The 24570-nt window shown below is 34.6% G+C and overlaps 1 protein-coding gene across 1 annotated transcript; it reads left to right on the top strand.

Moving 5' to 3' along the window:
- Positions 1 to 21128: 21128 nt before the first annotated feature.
- Positions 21129 to 23117, top strand: LOC126721473 (uncharacterized). The gene has a single exon (XM_050424509.1). The coding sequence runs from the start codon at positions 21129 to 21131 to the stop codon at positions 23115 to 23117; it is 1989 nt and encodes a 662-aa protein (XP_050280466.1).
- The last annotated feature ends 1453 nt before the right edge of the window (positions 23118 to 24570 follow it).

Here is a 24570-nt window from a genome sequence, read left to right as displayed (position 1 = left end):
GATAGGTGAAAGAAATGTAATAACAACCTCATCATATATATATATATATATATATATAAGTACAAGGTTTGCTATCATAAAGGAAAAACAATGTATCTAAAAGAGAAGAAAAGAAAAAAAAAATACATAAGTCCTCACTACATCCCTCAAAAAAAAAAAAAAAAAAAACTCCCCCTAACAAAAATCTCTTATGCTAACTCTTCCTCTATGTACATGACTACTCTCAAATCCAAAACTACTCCCCCTTTTTGTCACGCATGAAAAAGGGTAAGTAACTCAAGTAGTCATCTCATCGTCACTAGAAGAGCTAGCACTATCGTCCTCATTAGCATCATCACTCTCATCCTTGAAGTCGGTGGAGATGGAGAAGAAGAAGCAGTGAAACCACCCATGACAACTTGTCATCGTGCGATACGACCAACACGGGTGTTCACCAACACAACTCATCATTGAAAGTGTCAAGGCGAGCATCCATGCGCACAAGCTGTGCCATGATGGCCTTAAGAGTCACTCCACCTGTAAAAGAAGAAGGAGTGGAGGCAAATGGAGCAGAAGAAGCTGGAGGAATCACTATCTTTGTTCATGGCCGCCTTGGTCAAAGCTGGGCCTTGCTCCGTCTAACGGCAACAACGTCTATGGCATACATAACCGTAAAATGAGGAGACTCGAGATAGGAGACAGAAAAATGGTGAAGAAGCCTCGTGATAGCTGAAGGAAAAATGAGTTTATCACTAGTCGTCGTATTCTTGTAGACATCTATAAGGGAGAGTATGAAATGAGAGGGAAAATCTATGGTAAGCCTCTCAAGGAGGGATAACAAAAATCGAGCATGAGGCTTTGTGATAGAGTTATAGTGAGACAATGGATGGAGAACGAATGTTATCACTATGTTAAGGAATCTCGGACCTTTAGTAAAGCCCGAGCAAGGGGTGTTTTGATGATCACCCCAAGATGAAGCTGTCTCACAAAAGCGAGATGAGAGCTCATCTTTGGACACAGTCCTCAGACACTCACAACCGGGGTATTTAGCAAACTCTACCCTTGATACATGTAGCACCTTAGATATAAGATTTAGAGTGACTACAATGCGCGTACCTCAAACATGAATGACAAAATGAGGTACTGAATAATTAAATCCATGCATATTGGAGTAAAACTCCTGTATGATCATAGAGGGACAAGTGACCAAGATGCCACGCAGTGACTCCCAACCCCTACTATAGATGACAGTGGGAAGGTTAGTATCGGAAAAATCCGACAAAATGACTTGGCGTTTCGAATGAATGCCTCGTCGTGAGAAGTTCTCTGAAATGTCCTTACGGCTTTATCATCATGGAATTGGAGGTGAGATGGAGTAGAATTAGAGGGGGAAGAAGAAAAAGATGCCTCGGAACAAAGAGGGTTTCGAGACAAAGTATATTTGCGTTTAGGTGCCATAGAGCAAACTAAGGCAAGAAAGAGAGAGGGAGAGAGAGAGAGAGATACGCGGAAAAGCACCAACATAGATCAATTTAAGAATATAAAGAAATGAAGGTATGTATGCATGAAAAAATGCATGAGCATGTGATATGCAATAATAAAAACATCATGGGCTCAACCCAATCCAATCCTACGAGCACACATGAATTCAACATATATAGCACACATCTATAATGCATGCAAATATAGTTAAGATGCAAATGTAATGCAATGCATGACCATTTAGGATCATTGAAACAAAACCCATCCCAAAATTTTTGCAAAAACCTCTATAATTTTGAAAAACCCTAAAATTTTCAACAAACCCCAAAAGTTAGGTCTCAAAAGATGAAATGCATGATAAATGAATGAATAAGAGACATACCAGTGGAAGTAAATGCTCTTGAGACCGAAGAACACTTAAGAAAGAGGTCTGGAGTGATTGAGAAGTGTTTGGGTAGGTGAGAAGTCAGAAAGGATCGAGAAAAATGAAATGGAGATCGCATTGACCCTTTATATAGAAATCCTAGTTTCTCAATGGATTGAGAGGTGTCGAGAGCTATCAAGAATTAAAATAGCGAGAAATAGCTATTGAGGAGCTATCGAGAGGTGTCCATAGCAAAAGGGGCTCGATGGATCGAGAAGCTATCGAGCATACAGAAACTTCCTCGATCGATCAAGTAGCTATCGAGATTGATTCTCAAGAATCTCCATGGATCGATATTGCGTAACATATATCGAGAAAGGAGGCTGAAGAGCTCGGTAGATAGTCTAGCTGTCGAGAGGTGTCCAATAGCTGTCGAGATTGCTTAAAAACAGTTTTTCAAAGAAGAGAAAAACACAGATATGAATGCAATCAAACATACTACTCAACCAAAGATCTAAACAACATTTTAAGCTCTCAAAACGATCTCTCATCAAGAAAAATGTCAAGCATTTAGATCCAAAACACACACACACACACACACACACAAAACAAGTCTAACCAATTTTATATTTCAAAAACAGTCTAGATAGTTTAGTGAGCATACATTAACATATGTATTCCTTATGATGGCCAAATTACATTGTACTTGCACATGTATCAAGAGTAGCAAAGAATATTGCATATTGTGTGTGAAAAACATCGCAAGATTACATAAGTGTCTACATGTTATGACGATTTGAGATATGAGAAAATCATTTTAACTCACACACAATCATAACTGCTTGATGGAGATTATTACCTTTGAGGTACATCATATAACTCCCACATCTCCTAGAAAACACGCTTGCATTCATATATAAAGAATTTTGATTCTTTTTGCTTTTATTTTTCTTTGCATATTTTCTTTTAAGCAAACCATGCATAAGCATATAAGAGAAAGAAAAGAAATACCCAATTATGTTAAGCTTTTGACATTGCACTTTTGCTATGCCGAAGTATACATATGTCATTTCATGATTGGCGGGTAACAATGGTGAGATGGTTATTTATACATTTCTCTTAGGATTTTCTAGTTTTTCTCGTGAAAAGAGTAATACAGGTGTTAAGTACAAGACATTACTTAATTTTACTCATCACAGACACGAGCCACAAAACTCACTTGCTTAGTTGTACATAGAGATGCTCATCTAAGTTACAAAAGATACAAAATTTAGAAAACTTTATTTCAATGGCTATCCAAGGTACACAAGTACCAATGTACACAAAACATACACTATTTTTGTATTTTTCTGATTTTTTCAATTTTTTTTTATTTTTATGAAAAAAAAAATAAAACAAAATTGAAAGTAAACAAACAAAAACATGTTAAACAAAGCAAAGCATAAACTAGACTAACTCAAAACATGAAAGCAAAACACACAAGTAATGCAAAATCAAAAACAAGAAAAGGAGAGAGAGAAAAAGTGACTAAATCACTTGGAGTCTTTTTCCTTCCACACCTTGGAAGAACCTTTCTGTTTATCAAACCCTTGATCTGACAATGAAGGAGAAGAATTGATACCGTTCAAGTTCAAAAGGAACATGAGGGTTTTGAGTAGATCTCCAAGAGGAACAAAGGAGGATGGAAACTGATTTTGGTTTCTTGATGAGATCATACTGTTGCTCTGTTGAGTGGCTAATCACTTATAGCCTAACTGCTCCATAGTGATGACAGAGATGCTACTTCTTCTGTTTAGGTTTTTGAATGTTTCACTTCTTAGCCCTAGGGTTCTTAGTCTCTTTCTTATCCATCTTAGAGGGTGTTCCTAAGATAGATTTACCCTTGTCTACATTCTCACTAGCCAACATATTTTTTCACATCATTGTTCTCAGATTCAACATTATTACTAGGAGAAACAAAAATAGTAGTACTAGTAGAAGCAATACTAGGAGAAGAGAAATCATACACTAAACCGGTTTGATCATAAGAAGATTTTTGAAGACTCGGCATCTTGTCAAGCTTTGCACTTGAAGTCCTCTCTAGCTGAGCTTTGACTTGAAAAAATTCTGCCTCAAGTTTCTTAGTCTTCTTAGCCAAGAAATAATTCTTAAATCTCAGTACTTCAATGGTCTGATTGGCTTCATCAAGCTTCGTGGAGATTTCTTCTTGTTCAAGCTCCACTTCACTAAGCTTCTTGGTGGCCAACCTATACAACTTCTTATGTTTTTTCGAGTCCTTGTATAATTTTGCATAGGCTGTATGGATGTCATCTTGTTCATCCATCTTCTCAAATTTAAACTCCGCCAAGTCCTTTTCTTCATCCACATCTTTAACAATCCCCTTAGTAGGATTTACAGTGGCAGTGAAGGCATTTAGGATTCCATCACCCTCATTTAGCAAATGCCTTACTCTGCCCATTGGTCTTGAGATATGTAGGGCATTCTTGTTTCATGTGATCAAAGCCTTGACACCCAAAGCACTTTGGTCCTGAGGGAACAGTGTACTGATCGCTATCCCTAACATCCTTCTTTCCTTTGTCTTAGTTCTTGAACTTAGACGAACTAGACTACTTGCGGTCTTTGTCAAATCCTTTAGCATTGGCATTCTTCATAAAATTTTTGAATTTCCTGGTGATATAGGATTTCATCTTAGAATCTTCATCATCTAAAGACTCATAAATGTTACTGCTTTTGGCCTTCAATGCCATGCTCTTGCTCTTGCTTCATTTCCCGATTCTTATCAAACCTAGCTCTGTCAAAGGAATTTTGTCAATATACTTTGATTCCTTAATCGCAGTGATCTTGGCATGAAATCTCTCGGGTAGAGATCTGAACACCTTTCTAACAATCTTGGGTTCGGGAATAGTTTCTCCAAGATTAAAGGCTGAGTTCACTATGTCCTTGAGCATGGCATAGAACTCATCAAATGACTCATCATCTCCATCTTAATCTCTTCAAAACTTGTAGTAAGCCATTGAAGTTTTAAATCCTTGACAGTCTTAGTTCCTTTATAAGTTTTCTGGAGGATGGTCCATGATTCCTTAGCAGTTTCAGTAGAGGATATTTTCTTGAAATCCTCATTCATGACCGCACTGATGAAGCATTCAATGCCCTACTGTTGAAATTTACCGCCTTGATCTTAGCATCATCTCAATCGGTTGGCGCTTCCTTCGGCTTGGTCCAGCCTATCTCCACAACTTGCCACAACTTTTCATCTAATGACTACAAGAAAGTTCTCATGTGTACTTTCTAGCATGCATAGTTAGTGCCATCAAATAAATGAGGTATAATAAGAGACTATCCTCTATCCATGACAAACAGGAGTCAATGGATCACACAGTAAAGATTAACCCTAATTAGAGTGTGCCTGCTCTGATATCACTTGATAGACCAAGAATGTATTGACCCCTTGTAATGAATTATCCAATTAATTAGCCAAGTTAATTAATTAATTCAATTAGCATGCAATATGCGTGGTAGCACAAACAAATCACCAACTAAGTTAAAATGCAGCAAAAAATAAATTGCCAAGGTAATTTGTTTACGAATGGGGAAAACCTACACGGCAAAAATCCCACCAGGTGATTTTAAGGTCACCACTTCCGAGAATTCACTATTATCACAACAAGTGGTTACAAGTAAAGGAATCCTAGTATCTTATACCAACCAAAAGTTGAACCCTTACTCCAATATCCAGTTGGACTTGTTTTGTAGTGACAATCTCTCCTTTAAATGCACGGCTCCCAGTATGTGGCTAACCAATTCGATGCGCAGATCCCAATACATGGCTTACACACTAACTTGAGAAGGATGTTGACTACAAAGTTCTTCAGTTCATCATATGATGAAAATCATGAAACTCCTTGGTTACAAAACCCTACGATGTACAAACACAACAACTTCTTCAAGAGAAAGATGAACTAGGGCATATATCTCCAATACGCACTATGCTTGTGAAAAACTTTTGCATTGAGGTGCATCAGTTATGACAGCCCTTAAAACAATCCTTATATATGTTTAGGGTTGTGAGAAAATAAAACTCAAATATCTATACACGGATGGGGGTGAAATCAGATTTGAAAAATGATTTTCTTAAATCTCTATAGATACCGTATCTATCGAGCAGTTATCGAGCACCCGGTTTAAACAGCCTTTTAAACCTTGATAAACACTAGCTGTCGAGCTAGTTGTCGAGCTTTAAAATCCAATACTTCTTCACTTGATTCTTGGATAGACTTGCATGACTTTAACACTTGAACTTGAAATCTTGTTCTTTGAAGCATTAAACACATCATAGATCTACCCAATTATAAGTAAAGTGCATTTTGTCAAAGGATTAGCCAATTCTATATTTACATATGCTCCTAACATCATTCACACATGTCCTAACAATTCGTGGGTGTTATTCTCATTCTTCTTCTTCTGCTATAAGTCTTTATGGGTTTGTTCCTGAGGTTCTTTTTGATTATGGTCTAGTGGGTGTTTGTGGGTTTGTTCTATGTTCTTATTCTTCTCTTCCTAGTTCTTCTGTCTTGGGTGTTTGTGGGTTTGTCCCTAGGATTTGTTTTTTATTTGGGTTTGGTTGGTCTAGAGAATGAAGCATGAAGGAAGAAAAGGAAAATAAGGAAGAACAGTTCTGGGTTTGTTGAGAGAAGATGAGAGCGTGTGTTTTTTGGGTTTTGTTTAGTGAAAAAAAATTTCCCACCTCAACTTTGCCAACACATTGAACTTGAGTCTCTAAGGCTTGAGTTGCTACAGTGAACTTGAGTATTAGAGACTCGAGATGTTAGATGCTAACTATCGTTATTATTTTGATGTTAAATTGCCAAAAAAAAAAAAAAAAGTCCACTTGGTACATTGTTTCAGTATTCTTAAGGATACGTTTGGTAGATTGTAATAGGTACTGTAATATAATAGTTATTCCTATGATTTAGCTATTCCTATGATTTAGCTATTCAGTAATTTGGTTATATTTTTATTATAGGGAATAGTCATTCCTTATGAATAACTAATCTTTAAAATGAAGAATAACTATTTATCTCTAAAAGATTTGTAATAGTTATTCTTCTGTAAGTGTATGAATTTCTAAAATTAATATATTTCCAAATACACAAACTTTCCATATGCAATAACAATTATGAAAATAAAAAATCATAAAAAATAATTAATCTCTTTCAAATTTAAAAAATATTTTTTTAGAAAAAATAATTATATGAGTAAGATATTTCCTAAAATATATTTTAAGTTTGATTTAAAATGCTTTCATTCCATTGTTTTCAGGATTCTATTATTGATGTGTCACTAAACAAATGACTAATAATAAATATTACATTACAACATCTTGTATTCCTTGTAATACTTATTCTTATTGTTATGTAATTACTGTTACAGTCTACCAAACGTGTCTTAAAAGTTTTAACTTTTACTACTTCAAACGTTCTTTTAAAACCCATAGAAATCCTCTCATAAATCCTTCCTCTGCATCTTCAATGTCTCAAAGGCCAAAACCATCATCTCTTATCCATTCACAAAACAAAACCAAAAAGTAAATAAATAAATAACAATTTTTTTGGCCCAATATTAACCGATCTGGTTCAGTACTTTTTAAGGGATCGTTTGGTTCGGCAGAATTACTAAACGTTCACAATGTTAAAAAAAGCCCACCAACTCTAATAAGTTTTTCACTATAGTTGGGAACGAATAAGAGCCGAAGAGAGTGAGAGAGAGATATGGAAATTTGAGAGACTTTATCAGGCCAATCTCTCTCTCCAAATTCCGCCTTCGAGTCACTGTTATAGTTCCTATAAACATTGTTAGTAAATTTTTCAGTTATGATTTTAAAATTTGCTGACAAAATATGTTTTAGGTTTTGGTATTTCAATTGAATTGCTTTTGATTTAGGCTTAGGTTTGGGTATGTGTTACTCTTTAGGATGATTACCAGATAATAGTTAGTTATTTATTATAATAGTTAAGGTTTCAATATGTTTTCTTTGTTTGTCTTCACAACGTTGTTGAGATGATCATTTAATAATTTCCTTTTGCAACCCAAGTAACTTAATGCAAATAATATAGTCTAATTTTTGAGCTCCACTGGGCTTTTTTTTCTTTTTTCTTTTTTCCTTTCTTCTGCAATTTAATTGGTGGGTCTCAAACATTATTCTATATTCTATATTTGCTTCTAGGATTGTGCCTTAGTAAAATTTGGGAGCATTAAGAAGCATGTGACTTTTTTTACTTTAAGGCATATGTATCCAATTAGAAAATTATATGGGTATTTTTTGTTCCGTGATGAGATTTATTTGAATTGTAGAATTGTACTCTTTTGAGCTCCACTGGGCTTCTTTTTTTTTTTTTTGATGAGTGCCTCTTCTTGCATATATGGCAATTTGGAATGATTTTGTAATGAGTCTTATATCATTTGTCCTCTAGATCATACAAATGTGTATATTCATGTCACCATGTTGATTCTCTAAAATCATATTTTAGAAGTGACACATTTAGTTTTCATTTTTTTTAAAAGGTAATAATTGGGTATATTTGCAATTAAAGGAAGAAAGTAAAAATGCTGCAATGATGTAGCAAGTGAATTTCACCAATTAGAGATTTCTGATATTAAAATGTTGTTAGCAGCTTGCTTTAGTAACCATTGATTATGATTTATGTTTTTGGCAATGAATCTAGAATAATTTTCATACGCGCGTGTGCGCGCACACACACATATATATAGATAGACATTCACATAAAAAAATGCTATGTAATTAGGACACATCAAGAACCTTGCTTTCATGTAACAATGATAGAGGATACTTAGTATATCTTACTTGGGTTTTCTCAAATTGTCGTTTTTTATTGCTTATATTGTGATTGTTTTATATAATAATTCAGCCAAAAATATTTATTGAGTTATAAAATTATCATGCATGCATTTTAAAGGGAAAAAAAAAATTGATCAATTTTACTTAGGTAGTTCGTGCAGTTGGTTGGTATAGTGTCTGTCTTTTTTGTTTATTCAGTTAGTGAGATTTACTTATATAAATAATGTATCTAGCACCAGAATGTAATTAAGCAAGATTAAAATACAATCTCTCTCTATCTTTCTCTCTTTTCTTCTCTCTCTGCAATTGTTTGTTGTTCTTCAATCTTGCTAAACATTGTTAGATTCTCTTTGTTCGAATTTCTTCATGGTATCAGAGCAATCATTCTCTACGAATAATTCAACAATTGCAGCATCAAGCTCAACTATGACTTCGTCTTCTACAGCTCCTTCAAGTTCCATTGTAAGTGTAATCAATCAACCTCTATTGCTGTTATCAAGCATGGCTAACATGATGACTATTATGCTAGACAACACAAACTACATTGTGTGGAAGCACCAGATCACTATGGTCTTAAAAACCTACTTGATGTTTGAGCTCTTGGAGGAACCTTAATAAATTCCAGAGAAGTTCCTTAAGGATCTTTCTAGTTCATTCATAACTATTTTGAATCTATATTATGTGAATTGGAGATCAAAAGAAAAGGCTTTGCTGACCTGTATGAGTTCCACACTTTCCCCTTCTATTCTGGCTCTAATAGTTTGATGTACCACTGCAATGGAGGTGTGGAAGGTTCTAGAGAATAGGTTTTCATCTATTTCTAGGTCTCATGTGATGAATCTCAAAGGAGAGTTGCATAACATCAAGAAAGACATTGATTCTGTGGATGTTTACCTACAGAAAATTAAAGTGGTTAGGGACAAACTTTTGATTGTTGGTGTAATTGTTGATGATGAAGAATTGCTTCATATTGCAAGCAAAGGGCTACCTAAGGACTATAATGCCTTCAGGTCTACTATAAGGACTAGAAGCACTCAACTCAGCTTTGATGGGCTTGCTACAATGCTCAATGTAGAAGAAGAGTCCTTGAATGAAGGATAGGAAGTTAAAGATCCTATCTTTGCTATGGCAGTTGCTTCAAACTCAAGGCCAAACAGCAATTGTGGCTATAATTAGTCCTACAATCAGTCTTACAACAATAGAGGAAGGGATAGAGGTAACTACAACAATAGATAAGGTCGAGGAGGAAGAATTTCCAACACTCCATAGAATCAATTCAACCAATTCTCACATAATTAATTTTCTAGTGCAAAATCACTGAGGGCTACTTACCAACTCTATGGTAAAGTTGGACATTTGGCAATAGATTGTTATCATAGGATGGACTATGCTTATCAAGGAAAGCATCCATCTACCAAGCTTGCTGCTATGGCTACTGCCTCTAATGCATATCTTGCTCAAGAGCAGCCCTGACTTGCTAATAGTGCAGCCACATACCATGTGACCTCAAGCCTTAATCATCTCAACTTTCCTAAGCCCTATAATGGTCAAGATCATCTCACAGTTGGAAATGGACAAAATTTACCTATCACTCATGTTGGTAATTCCACTATTCCTTCATCTTATTCTGCTCTTCACCTTAAAAATGTCCTTAGGTTTCCTTCCATTACTTCTAATCTTGCATCTGTGCTTAAAATTTGCCATGATAATAATTGTTGGTGTTATTTTGATGAAAACATACTCTCTATTCAGGCTTTGGCCATAGGGAATGTTCTCAAGAGTAAAGATGGTGTCTATCCCATCTATCCTCACAAAGCTTTAAAGCTTTCACTTGCTTCAAAACTTTGCAACAGTGTTGCTTTGTCTTCTACTTTCAATAAAACCCTTTAGCACGTGAGACTTGGACATCCACACAATCAAGTTCTTCGTGTTCTTTTTCCAAAATTCAAATTTGTATCAAATAAGTGTACCAATCCTAATTACTCCTGTACTCACTACTTATATGGAAAAATGCATAAACTTCCTTATCCCAAGTCTCATTTTACCGCATCTAGTCCTTTTGAACTTGTTCATCCTGATTTATAGGATCTAGCTCCTGTTACATCTGTGAATGGCTTTAAATACTATGTCCTTTTCATTGATCATTTTACTAGATTCACTTGGCTTTATTTGCTTCAAAGTAAATCTGAGGTCTTTGATAAGTTTGTCCATTTCAAAAATTTGATTGAAAATCAGTTTTCTATCAAGATTAAGATCTTCAGGTCTAATGGAGGTGGCGAATACACATCTAACATTTTAAGTCTTCCCTATCTCAACATGGTATCATACATAAATTTCATGCCCATACACTCCTCAACAAAATGGCTTAGTTGAAAGGAAGCACATGCATCTTATTGAGACTACAATCACATTTTTGTCTTAAGCTTCCATTTCAATTGCCTATTGGTCTTATGCTGTTTAAACTATAGTCTCCTCAATCAACTTTGCACTTCTGTCTTGAGTTTTCATTCGCCTTGGCAAAAATTGTATTACTCTCAACCTGATTTATCTCAACTTAAGGTATTTGATTGTGCTTGTTATCCCTATCTCAGGTCCTATAATTCTTATAAACTAGAACCTAGATTTAAAGAATGCCTTTTTCAGGACTATTCCACAGTCTTTAAAGGTTATCACTGTCTTAACCTTGTTATTAAGCACCTATGCACTTCTAGACATGTGCTCTTTAATGAGTCCAAATTTCCATTTTCCACCATTCCTTCCTCCAATTTTGTGTCTCTATCTTCATTCTTATTATCAGTTTCTGACCCCTTGTGGTTGTCTAATCTCCTTTATCTCCATTCCACTAATCAACCTTCTCTTTTAGGATCTCATACTCCTCCCACTACCTTTACCCAACCTGATCTCACTTCTCTTCCTACCATTACCGAGCTTCCCATTGTTCCTTTTCCTAACTCTCATCCACATGACAATCCCACTTCTATTGTACCAAATTTTGCAGTAACAAATTCTGCAATACCAGATTCTATAGTAACAAATTCTATAGTCCCTAACTCTGTAGTACCTGCATCTACCTCTACTCTTGACCTTATTCCTATTTCCTCATCCATCAACACTATCCAAAATCAGCATCCTATGCTGACTAGATCTAAAATAGTATTACCAAACCAAAACTATGCTACAAAGTTGTTATTGACTACTCTTACACAGAACCTCCCACTTACAAAATTACCTCTCAATTTCCTAAGTGGTGTGATGCTATGGATGCTAAATTTCAAGCTCTTTAAAAGCAAGAAACTTGGTCATTGGTTCCACCTCCTCGTATTGTAAATTTGGCTGGTTTCAAATGGGTGTTTAAGCTCAAATTTCACGCAACCAAACGGTAGGTAAAAATGGTCTCCGTGATGGTTCTATAGCCAGGTATAAGGCAAGATTGGTGGCTAAAAGGTTTCATCAGCAGGTTGGATTGGATTACATTGAAACCTTTAGTCCTGTAATTAAGCCTGCTACAATGAGGTTAGTTCTAGCCATTGCAGTTAGCTTTAACTAACCTTTGAGACAACTTGATGTCTCTAATGTCTTTTTACATGGTTTCTTGAAAGAAGAGGTCTATATGCACCAACCCCTAGGATATGTAGATTCTCAACATCCTGACTATGTGTGTAAATTGAAGAAGTCCCTCTACAGTCTTAAACAAGCCCTTCGAGCTTGGTTTGAGAGGTTTACCTTTAATCTTCTTCATATGGGGTTCATTGCTTCCTTTGTAGACGACTTTATCTTCATTTTCCAAAGTTCCAAGCACCATTATATATCTTCTCTTATATGCTGATGACATAATTATCATGGGTAACAGTTCTTTACAGATCTCTAGTCTTATCTCTACCCTTAATCATACCTTTGAACTTAAGGACTTGGGCTCTCTCAATTACCTCCTATGGCATTTAGATTACTCCTACTAAGTTTGGTCCTACCTTGACTCAAACCAAATATGCCTCAGATGTGCTTCATAGATTCCAAATGGAGAATGCCAAGCCCACAAAAACTCCTTCTTGCCCCTGTATCAAATTGTTGCCACATGAGGGTACTACCCTTTCTAATCCAATTGATTATAGACGTATGGTGGGGGCTCTTCAATATTTGACATTTATAGACCTGACTTAGCTTTCAGTGTTCACCAACTATGTCAATTTATGCATCATCCCACTACTACTCACTTTGAAGCTGCCAAATGTGTTTTGCGTTATGTAAATGGTACTTTGAATCATGGCATTCACTTCTCACTAGGTTCCTTGACTTTATCAGCCTTTGCTAATGCAGATTGGGCCGGTGACCCCACTGATCGTCGTTCTACCATTGGGTTTATAGTTTTCCTTAGGTCTAATCTTGTCTCATGGTCCTCAAAGAAACAGTCTACTGTTTCTCATTCCTCAACTGAGGTTGAATATATAGCATTGGCCACCATTGCTATTGAATTAGCTTGGCTTCGTATTCTTTTTAAAGAACTTCGATTATTCCTTTATCAAGTTCCTGTGCTATGGTGTGATAATGTGTTTGCTATTGCACTCTCTGCAAATCAAGTTTTTCATTCGTACACTAAACATATTGAAGTGGATTATCATTATGTCCATGAAAAGCTTCTTCGAAAGGACATGTGTTTTCTTTTTGTCTTTGGCAAGGATAACTTGGCTGATGTCTTCACCAAGCCCTTGACTGCATCTTTATTTCAAGCTCAGCAACGCAAATTCATGGTGATTTCTTCCCCCTTTCATTTGAGGGGGGATGTTGAAGATGATAAAGCTAAACACTCCGTTTCATTAAGTTTGAAGACCAAAGGCAGTCAAACGCATTGTTTCATTAAAGCAAATAGCTAATGTATTGGTATTGCTCAAACGGTGTCGTATTGAAAGTTCAAGAATCAATTGGTATTGGCAGCAAGGGAGTGAATTCTGTACCGTACCAGCTGGTACCTCCAGTATTTTCCGCACCGGTAGCTTGGCCAATATAGAAATGCATCAATTTTGTTCTGGAATAAATACTAGCAATACTTGAGTTGTTTTAGTCGTACCGAGAAAGTTACTAGATTTTGGCCAGCTAATAGATACCAGTCCGATACTGACCTATAACCCAAAAATGGATTCATCCCTTATTCACTCACCGTCTCTTTTTTCACTGAAGGCAACGGCCTCTCACTGAATCTTGAGTGGTGATGGATGGCAATACAAGCAACAAAATGAACTCAGAATCAAAACTACAAAACTGAGAGAGACGAGACAAAACTGAAAGCTCAAAAGACAAGACTAAGAAGAGAGAGCTAAAATAGTTTGAAATTTGAAAGTGGAGAAGAAAGTGTAAAAGAGTATATCAATAATTTTTTTTATTGGAAGATGTGAAAACCAGTGATTGTGAGAAAGAGAAACATGTGGAGAGGAAAAAGTAAAAAAGACAGCAGTACCAATGAGTGAAAAGATAAGAAAACAAGAGATGTATTTCTTGTTTCTTGATTCTTTCATTTGAAAAAATATATACTGGTAAAAAAAAACTATTAAAAGGATACTAAATTTATTTATTTTAAACGTTAATAAATAAATAAATAAATATAAATATAATTTTGCAGTAACTCCAAAACGGTACACTTGTATGAACCGATACCGAAATATATCGTTCCTATGAATAAACCGAAATAACCTCCAGTACGGTATTAACTCCCTTGATTGGCGGGCTTCTCAGTTAGGAAGCTGTGATCAACCAACTCCACCTTTTATGGATCTAATTCGTACTTCTAGGGGTTCTTTTTATTTAGTTAGGGAGATTTACTTGTATAAATACTGTATCTAGCACCATAATGTAATTAAGCAAAATCAAAATACAATTTCTCTTTGATCTCTCTCTCTCTCTCTCTCTCTCTTTGCAATTGTCTGTTGTTCTTCAATCTTCCGAAACACTATTAGATTCTCTCTGTTAGAATTTCTTCAAGTTTTAGGCCCTAGTATTTGATAAGATATATTATTATTTTTATTATAATTCAAGGTTATTTTTGTTATTAAATAAATTAAGTTTCTTATATCAATTAGAATTAAATTTTAACTCTTACATAAGAAAAGTATTGTACTCCTATTAAAGGGAGATTCTTATGAATAAATCTTCTATTGAAATTGCCTCTAGCCAACCTATACGACCAATTTAAAAAAGACTAGGGTACGTATGTTTGGTAAAGACAAAACTCTATGTGTGTGTGTGAGATGTGTACATCTGTTTGGTAAAGACAAAACTATTTTGTTTAAAATTTTTGGAAGGGCTGTATTTTTGTTTGAGTTAAATTGATTGATTGAGTTAAATTTTTTTTAGCTTCACTATTTGTAATTTCTGTTGTTATGCTCATTTTTTGGTCTTATTAATTTTCTTTTAGATTTTAGATCTATAATTTTTTTTTTGACGTCTTTTAAAAGGATCAATAATATCATTACCTTATGTTTTACAAGCCAATTTAGAAGGCTTACGTTAATAAAGTTTCAAGTTTTTCTCCTCAAAAAAAAAAAAAAAAAAATCATTACAAGTGTAATTTTATTGAATCAAATTGCTAAAATTAATATACTTATATGGGAAATGTTAATAAATGACGTAGGGGCATTGGTTTAAGAACTACTAGTCGCTAACCCGTGAGATCCACAGGAAAGCACATATATCTACAGAATCTATTTAACATTATAGCTATATTTAGTTAGGTTCAAATGCCCCCTTCTTGAATTATCAAAAAATTTTAAAATAAGCATGAAGAATTAAAAAAAAAAAATGTTGGATCAAAGAAGATTTATATGATAGTGGTGGTACTAAGTACTAACCATTCTTCCAAATGTTAAAAACGGTTTACTTACAAAACTAAAAAAATTATACACTTAAGAAACATATTGTTAGTTTTTCTAACAGCTTATTCAAACTACATACAAAAATAATAAATCATACAGTCCATATTCCATCATAATTAACCCTCCAAAATTCCATCAAGATTTTTCCAAAACGCATATTATTCACATGTTTATTGGCAAGTCTTGGGAATGTGAGCCTTTAGTTAGGAGTTTGGTACTATTTGTGGTACTTGTGGATTTCTACACATCATAAAACAAAATTATATCATAGAGTTGTGAGGTATGCTAATCAAGCAGCGCTCCTATCATAGAAGTTAACTACAATCACATACTTTAAAAAATTACAATAAGCCATACAACTATAATTTTCTCTTGGTGTTCAAGTAAATACTTTAGATTATTATTCATTATGAAAACTAAAAGGCATGGAATGAGTTTAATGGCATGACGAAATAGATAAATAGTACCTAAGAGAAGCAATAAAGTGGGACAAATTCCTTTATAATTTGAGAAAGATGCTATCTATTCCCTTGAGTAGCTCCATCTCCTCCCCACTTGAAAGTCCAAGATCAATATAACACAACTGAAATAAAAACAGAATACCATGCCCACCATCAAATTATAATAAGGCCAAGTATTAAAATTTACTAAAGACATATAACTTGGTATTGCAGCTTCTTCAATGTGTGAAGTGTGAACCCCTCTTTTTATAAGCTTTTGCCACCCATCATTCTCTTTCAAAGAATAAATAAAATATCCACAAAACCTAGAAAGCAATCAACTTTGTACAAAGAACAATGTACTGTTAAATTTTACAATTTAAACAAACTGAACAAATCTTTCAGGTTTTTTCAAACATAATCACTCAGGTTTATGGAGAAACAAAAATCACATAAAAATTTATCATTATGATAAAAAAATAGAAAAAACCTAACAAAAGTAGCATTGACAGTACCCAACAAAGAAACCTTAAAAAAAAAATTCCAATTTTATGAAGGGAAGAAAATTTCTTCGAAAAACAAACCAAAGAAACAAACAAACAAAGATGGGGTAAATCGAATGACAATGTTTCTTAGGAAGATACAAAGAGAGGTATTGTGCAACTGTTACTCATCAACATGTCTTATATTTATTTGATTAGGCACCTCTTGAAAGCAAGGGAAAGCTTTTAAATCACCATAGTGAACGTATTATGTTCTTATAATGCAACAAATAACCAAAACAAATAGGGTGAATTGCAATTGTATTCAATTTTCAAAATTACGAATTCTACAACCCAAAACTACGAAACTTACATAGCAATCAATAACTAAAATAATTTTACTTACATGAATCAACTTGTTGCTTCTGCATAATACTAACCTTGTACAAAAATAATCTGGGAGATTGACATAAATGAATTGGGAGAGAGAGAAAGAATTATATATCAAAATGGTGTGTGGGTATTCATAATCTTGCAAGTTTAATAAGAATTTTGAAACTTTCCCCTACGCTCACTAAGCCAACAAAACATATAAACATAAAAAAAAAAAATTGAGAATGTTTGTATGTTTGAGTTACAACATATTGGCTTCTTCTATTTACCTTCCACGGCCTTAGGATTGTATCTTTAGAAGCAGCAGCCACAATAATATCTTCAACACCTGAATATAGAGAACAACTTTAACATTGATAGTGCAAAGAAGTAGAGTCACTGAAACCTTGACCATTAGAAAGAAACAGATATTGGCAAGCAAAGAATAGATGAAAAAAATATCTTCAGAAACTAAGTAGGATAAAAAAAATGTATAAAGATAATTACCAAATTGCTTCAGACATACAAAGTTCTTAAACAATTCAAATTATAGCATTTTTGGGAAGTAAGAAGCACTTTAGATTATCAATCACTGTACCTTATACCTTTTGGGTGGATGACACCAACAAAAGTGACAACGTCACTGACAAAAATTTAGGTTATCAATATTTTGCATATTCAAACTTCCTAACAATGGGAAAAGAAATACCCTTTTCTTTATCCCAGGTTTGGGCCTCTTATAAACATCATTTCCTCTTTTTGTAACAAAGACAGCACCACCTTAACAAAAACAATTCCCATGAATAAAAAATTCTAAGCAAATCTAAATATCCCCATAAAGTAATCTCCAAAAGGATTATAAGTAGAGCACTTAGCAATAGGAAAAATTTTCCTCAAAGCGAAAGCTTATCTAAAAAAATTTAGTGAAACCCTTCACATTAAAGTTAAGATTCAAAATAACTTTCAGTAAGGATGGAAAGTTTTCTATCAGATTATCGTAAATACTTCTGATACAATTTTATGGTCATTTGGAATATAGTTATTTAAAAAGAAGAGAGAGATAGAGAGGTTCATTTGGACAATGAACACCTCTCTATCTTGCTGTGATCAAATCAAGCCTGCTTCATTTAGTAAAAGCTGAAATTTCCGATTAGCACAGATGTTTCCACAATCCCACCCATGACAGTTTATAATCCTTTTTTTTGATAGGTATGACAGTTTATAATCCAACCTAGATTGCTTAATGTGTAGGTCATGCTTTTAGACTTAAACTCAATACGCTGTAATGTGGGATTGATTTTGATGCCAAAACCCATATCCCCAAGCCACATAAGCAGCTTGCCCTTCCCCCTTTTACTATTTCAATCCTATAGTAAAATTTGATATATTCAAAGGAACCAAAATTGAGGGAGAACCTATATTAGGGTTTCAAGTATTGATAAAACCAATTATAAATCAAAACAAAATCTGAACCAATTTCTTAAATCAAAACCAAAAAAAATAGCCGAACCTAAATCCCATTAAACACCCAAAATTAATATAAAAGATTTTACCTGTAATCGTTCCAGCAGTCTGATGTTAGGTTGGTTGTGAGGCGAAGCGTTTGTGGCTTAGTTGAATCGCTTTTGCCAACGTTTGCTTTCACTTTCTTCATTTGAACTAACGGCAAAAAGATAGAAAACAATTTTTTCTATTTAGTTTTAATCGCTTACTGTCGCAGGGGAAGAGAGAAGGCTCTGCGTCTAGTTTTTCCATTTTGGGTTCCTACGTATGGGTCTTGCAGTGTTTGTTGAGCTGAGTTTGTGTTTACGTTTGAAGGAGAGACAGAGACAGAGAAATAGGTTTTTGTATTGGGTTTTGTTTAGGAGTTGAAGAGAGTAAATTTTATCAGGTTTGTTTTGGGGAGAAATAGTTATTGGGTTAGAAATAGTTACGGTGTTTAGGGTTTTAGTTTTTTTTTTTTTAATAGTTTTATGTTTTTAAATAATGCTGATGTGTAAAAATGTGGGAGTTTCAAAGACTTTAGTTATATATATATATAGAGAGAGAGAGAGAGAGAGAGAGAGAGAGAGATTACCCTAAAATGACACCTATTAACATGACCTTTATTAATCCCCTAGCCATAAAAACAACTATAATTCAGTTATCTATTTATTTGTCGTAAATATTTTTTTTTGTGGGAGAATTTTTTGAGCAGACTATAAAAGTCAGCGAACTATTCAGCTATTAGCTGGTAATGTAGACAAGGATATATGGTCTTCGTAGTTTCTTGAAAATGACCACGTCCGCAAACTCCAAGTAGGAAACCTCACACATCACTGTAGCCACGTATCTCCCTTGTTTGCATTGCTTTTGCTTTTATCTATAAATAATTACAATACGAATTGATGGAATGAAATTAAACCAATAATGAATGAGAAATGAACTTTTCAAATTTTATTTTTTGCCTTTAGAAATAATTAAACCAATAATAAATGAGAAATGGACCATTTTTATTTTTCTTTTAGAAATAATTAAACCAATAATGAATGAGAAATTGACAACTTTTTTCCCCATTTTAAAAATGGACTAGTTAAATTAGTATTCAGTAAGATGTTTTTCATTTGGAAAGTAAAAGTGCTCTCTATAGGAAAATGAAAATGGAAATACGAATTGTAATGGAAAGTGAAAAGTGCTCTCTCTCTCTCTCTCTCTCTGGAATAAAAAATCCTCTTACCCACGAGTTCCTTCTTGTTTCATTTGTAAACTATAGTTATTTAATAAAGAGAATGTAAAGTAAAACTTTAATGGGTTTCAGTTAGCTTATCTGGTAAAATTTCTAATCATTGAATAAAAGATCAGGAGTTTGAATCCCACTTACATAAAAAACTGATTGGTGTATTAACCCAATGATAAAGAGCAATTATTATAGAGTAAACATCATAAATTTTTATTAAAAAAAACATCATAAATTGAAATTCTATGATATTATATATATATATATATATATATATAAGAAAACAAATGAGGAGAGAGAAAACAAATGCTCTTAAATTAAGTTAAAAGATATGGTAGTTGACTCTTTCTAACCATTAGATTTCTCATAAATAGAGTTACACCAGAGTTACTAATTCTGTTAGTTTGTTTAGACCCTTGTAAATTCAAATTGTTTAACTTAATTAATAAGCCAAGTAGTTACTTAGGTTAATTATTTAGATCTAGGTTAAACTTAAGCAATCATATCACAAAGTGCAGAAATATATAGAAGACAGTGATATGATGACTTAGGAAAACTGATGAAACCAACAGTTTCAAGGTAAAAAAACTTGGGGATGATTTAATCTAACTATCTTTAAGGTAAACAAATTCAATATTGATATAATGAAAGTTTTATAATAGATTTTCTCCTTAAAAGCTAAAGCTACCTCTTGTTGTATTTACTCACACGACCACATGTAACTCCGAATCCACGAACTCTTCTAATCGAATCTGTTGAGCATAAACACCCATGTTTGTGACTTTGAGATCCCACTCAAGGGTTTTAGATCACCGTCAGCAGTTGATTCTTATGCAGCAACTTTTCTCCACTAGTTCTTAATTGTAGATCTAGCTTTCAGTAGATGCCTGTTGAGTTAGAAAGCTATAGAAACCCCACAAATCTCACAAGAGTAACTCAAAAGACTTTTAAGAACTTCTAAAACGTATTTAGGGTTTTTCTTTTATACTAGATAGTGTAGGACACAAACCCTGAATGTTTTTGCGGTCTTCGAGCCTGATTTAAAATCTACAAAATATGACATTCGATTGGTCGAGTCTTTCTTTCGATTGGTTAAGCTTCACAGATTTTGAACTTTTCTCTCTACAGCTTGACTTTTCTTGAATCTTGACTTGTACATACTTGAGCAATGTCTAACACATAATCTAGACATGTTCTTGTTTTCAGTTTGCCAACATACATAAATTTAGAATCTAAACATTTAACCTAAATATTTAGAACCTACCAAACTCTATTGTAAGAATAAGCCTCCACCACTTATTGCAGAAGTCCAAACGACGTCAGCTCAAACTCACAATTAGAGAAACAAATTAAACACTTGTAATCACCTTATTTAATAGGTTGTTAAAGTAGTTATTTCTCCCGCCAATTTTTCTCCGCACTCTGTTATTAAAACTGTAAATAAAAGTCTCTTTTTTATTTTATCTTTCATTCTTGTAATCTTCAATTCACATCAATGTGAAAAACAATTCATTCTTTTCAGTTTTCCTTCTCTTATTTAAGCTTTGCTTGTAAACTCTTTCACTTTCACCGCGCCAATGGGCTCGAATTCATGTTCTTCTTCTTCTTCTCCAAATCCTAAGAAATTGAAATTCAGACTCAGTCCCTTCCTCTGCTTCTTATTCTTATTCCTCAACTTCCCCACCGCCACAGCTTTTTTCCGAAACCCGTTTCGGAAACCCGAAATCTCCTACTCCCAGCACTGCAATGACGTCGTTCCCGAGCCCCCTTTATCCTCCGACAATGTCCCTGTTTCCCACTCCAACGATTTCCTCAGCTTCCAATTCGCATTTTTCTCCGGCGGCGTCGGAATCTTCAACCGAACATCTGAGTCCGGGATATCTCTCTCCTTCAACCCCTCATATATCAAAAACACCACCTCCCACGGCGTTCACAAGGTCAAAGCCACCCTGAACATTCGAGACCCGTGGAAGCAATCTGTTTTCGGTCGGCGGCGTTTGATTAGTATTAGGTATCGGGAAGACGATTCGGTGTTTTCGGTTAATGGGTATTGGTCAGAATCTTCTGGGAAGCTTTGTATGGTCGGATCAGGGAAGAGTTATGTTGGTTCGTTTAGTTCAAAATATCCAGATGTTGTTCTTAAGCTTAATTATTCAAAAAATAATAGCATTTATGGTAGTTTGATTGGTGGAACATTAGAATGTTTGCATATGAAAAATGATTATAATTACTTTGAACCGATTCTGATATTGGGTTTGTCACAAAATCCAGATTATGAGTATGCAAAGGTTGATAAGAGTGATTGTTTGAGTGCGCAGAAAGGTGATGGAGATATTAATTTGTCTCCAAGCAAATTGGACCGCGGTGTTTGTTTCTTTTTTGATGGCCAGACTAGTCTTCATGAATTGGAATATTGGAGTGATTGTGGTAGTGTGAATTGCAATCCTTTACGTGGGAGTATTGAGTATTTGCCTTACTATATTGCTTATCGTGGGGTTAGGTGTGACCAGCGCAGCAGAAAGGTGCAGTTGTTGTTGGGTTTTCCCAATCCTAATGATATGGAATCTGATTTTCCCGGTCCTAATGCAACATTAATTGCTGAGGGTGCTTGGGATGAGAATGAGAATAAGTTTTGTGGTGTTGCATGCAGAATTTTGGCTAATGCTTCTGTTGGAGATTGTGAAATTGGGTTTAGTTTAAGATTTCCGGCGGTAATGTCATTAAGGAATTGGGGTAGTATGGTGGGGGAAATTTGGAGCAAGAAAGATGTGAAGGATTCAGGTTACTTTGGAAGATTTGGGTTTCAGAATTGGGTAGGAGTGATTGACCCCCAAGGTCTTAGATATGAGTATACTAAGATTGAGGCTGTAAGAAATTCTTGTGCACAAGGGAAGGAAATTGTTAGGGGCAAGGGAAAGTCTTATCCTGATGGGTTTTCCCTCGACATGGGATTTGGTTTGTTGGTGAGGAACACTGAAGGAAAGGTAGCGTCGGGTTTCTTAAGGCCACAATTTGTGGGAGATGTGATTTATGTTCATCAGAATGAGCTGAAAAGTAACCATAGCAGAATGCTGAATATGAGTTACAAGATAACCTTCTTGTTTGAGGCTGATGGTTTATCCAAATTAGTCATTATTTCTGCTGAAGGAATATATGATAGGGATATTGGTCTCCTGTGCATGATAGGATGTCGGCATCTTGATTTTGAATCACATGATCGAAATTCGATAAAAAATGGTTCAGTGGACTGTGAAACAAGGGTTACTGTTCAATTCCCTCCACTGCATGCAGAGCAGGATGAAATTGCTAAGGGAACTATTGAAAGCAGGCGATCAAAGTCAGATCCTCTTTACTTTCAACCTCTTCAACTGTCTTCAAATTCGATGACCACTACCCAAGCTAAAAAATCCATTTGGAAAATGAATTTGGGGATTACCATGGTTGTGATTTGTTGTGGTGGTCTGCTATTTGGTGTGCTATTTAAAGGCCACTGCATTCTTCCCAAAAGGTTTAGAGACAGTTCTAAATACGAGGAATTACCTGTTATTGGCAATGACAAATTGTAAGGGAGCTTATTCAATTAATACATGTACAAGAATTGCTACTGCATATTCAATTTACTGCGCAAAAGTGAATTTAAGCTTTGGGTTGTATTACTGCAATAACAATTTAATGATCCAGCACGTGATATTGATAATATAGGAATTGGACTCCATCGTTTGCCACAAAGTAGCTATGACCTATTTACTCTCTTTTGGTTCCTTGGCATTGCATCACAATAGATGGAAAAAAAAAAACCATAGCACCAGAAATTCATACTTTCGATATTCTTCATTTTAGCAAGTAATGTCACCCATATTTCATTGCTTTCTTACTACTATTACTGTCATATTGTGATTTGTTTTCTCATTTTTGAATATCAGGAATACTATGATTTTCTATAATAAAAAGAAATGTATACCTTCATTTTGCGTTGCTATCTAGCACACAACAATTGTATTGAATGCTTTGTTTCTGATCGAAATGGACAATCCTTTGGAACTGACTTGAGCAACTTGTGAAGAGAAGTAATGGTAACCATTGAAAAGCAGGAAAATACCTCACAATAGGCATCAATCTGTCAGTAACTACTCATTTTCCGCATCGCACTTGAACAGTTCCAAAATTTTCTTCGGATCGGATCTTATGCTTTCTATTTTTTAAACTTATTTTTTGGATGGGCTGCATTGTCATTTTCTGCTGGGTTTAGTTTGAATGCAAGGCTTGTTTCTATATTTGCTGCTGATGTAATGATTAAACATTGTCTTGATTAATGAAATGTTTTTGTTCATCAAAATTCAATCTGTCCAATATTGTTAAATGTCTCACAAATTGACAAAAGGCATCAAATATCCTTCTTTAAATCTTTGTGGCCTAAGATATTCCAGAATAGGATTTATTGCTAAAGGTATAAAATAATAATTGTACGAAATTATCAGAGGAATCTGTCAAGATTTGTTACTTGCCATTCCAGAGTTGCAAATGCATCTTACTTTGTGTTTGAATATTGCAATTTCTTCATGTTCTAGAAACTATATTTTTTGCGTTACCACTATCATAGTGATGTCTGAATATTGCAAGTTCTTCTTATTGCCTTTCTAGAGTTACCACTATGAAAGTGTTGTTGTCTTTTCTTTAATTTTGGAGAGCATGCCTTGGGAGGTACTGTGCTGCACAAGACACGGGATCACCACATCACTGCTACTAGAACACTGCACTTTTCTACACAATTGCTTATCTCGTATTGGCCTAAAGATGAGTTAAGCAATTTTTTTGGCAATTACTTGAAGATATGGTTCATCTTTATTTATTTGCCAATAAAACATAAGAAAAGGAAAAATATATCACTGGAACTTTAAATAAATGATGTAGGAATTACAGAAACTGTATGTGGCAGTACTAGAAATGGTAAAATTAACCATCTTGTTCCAAAATAGTGGACTCGGGATAAGGAAAAGGTGGAATCAATATCACATCGAC

Source organism: Quercus robur, chromosome 4 (genome assembly GCF_932294415.1).
Source record: "Quercus robur chromosome 4, dhQueRobu3.1, whole genome shotgun sequence".
In the NCBI taxonomy this organism is placed as follows: Eukaryota; Viridiplantae; Streptophyta; class Magnoliopsida; order Fagales; family Fagaceae; genus Quercus; species Quercus robur.
This window is presented reverse-complemented; position numbering and strand designations above follow the sequence as displayed.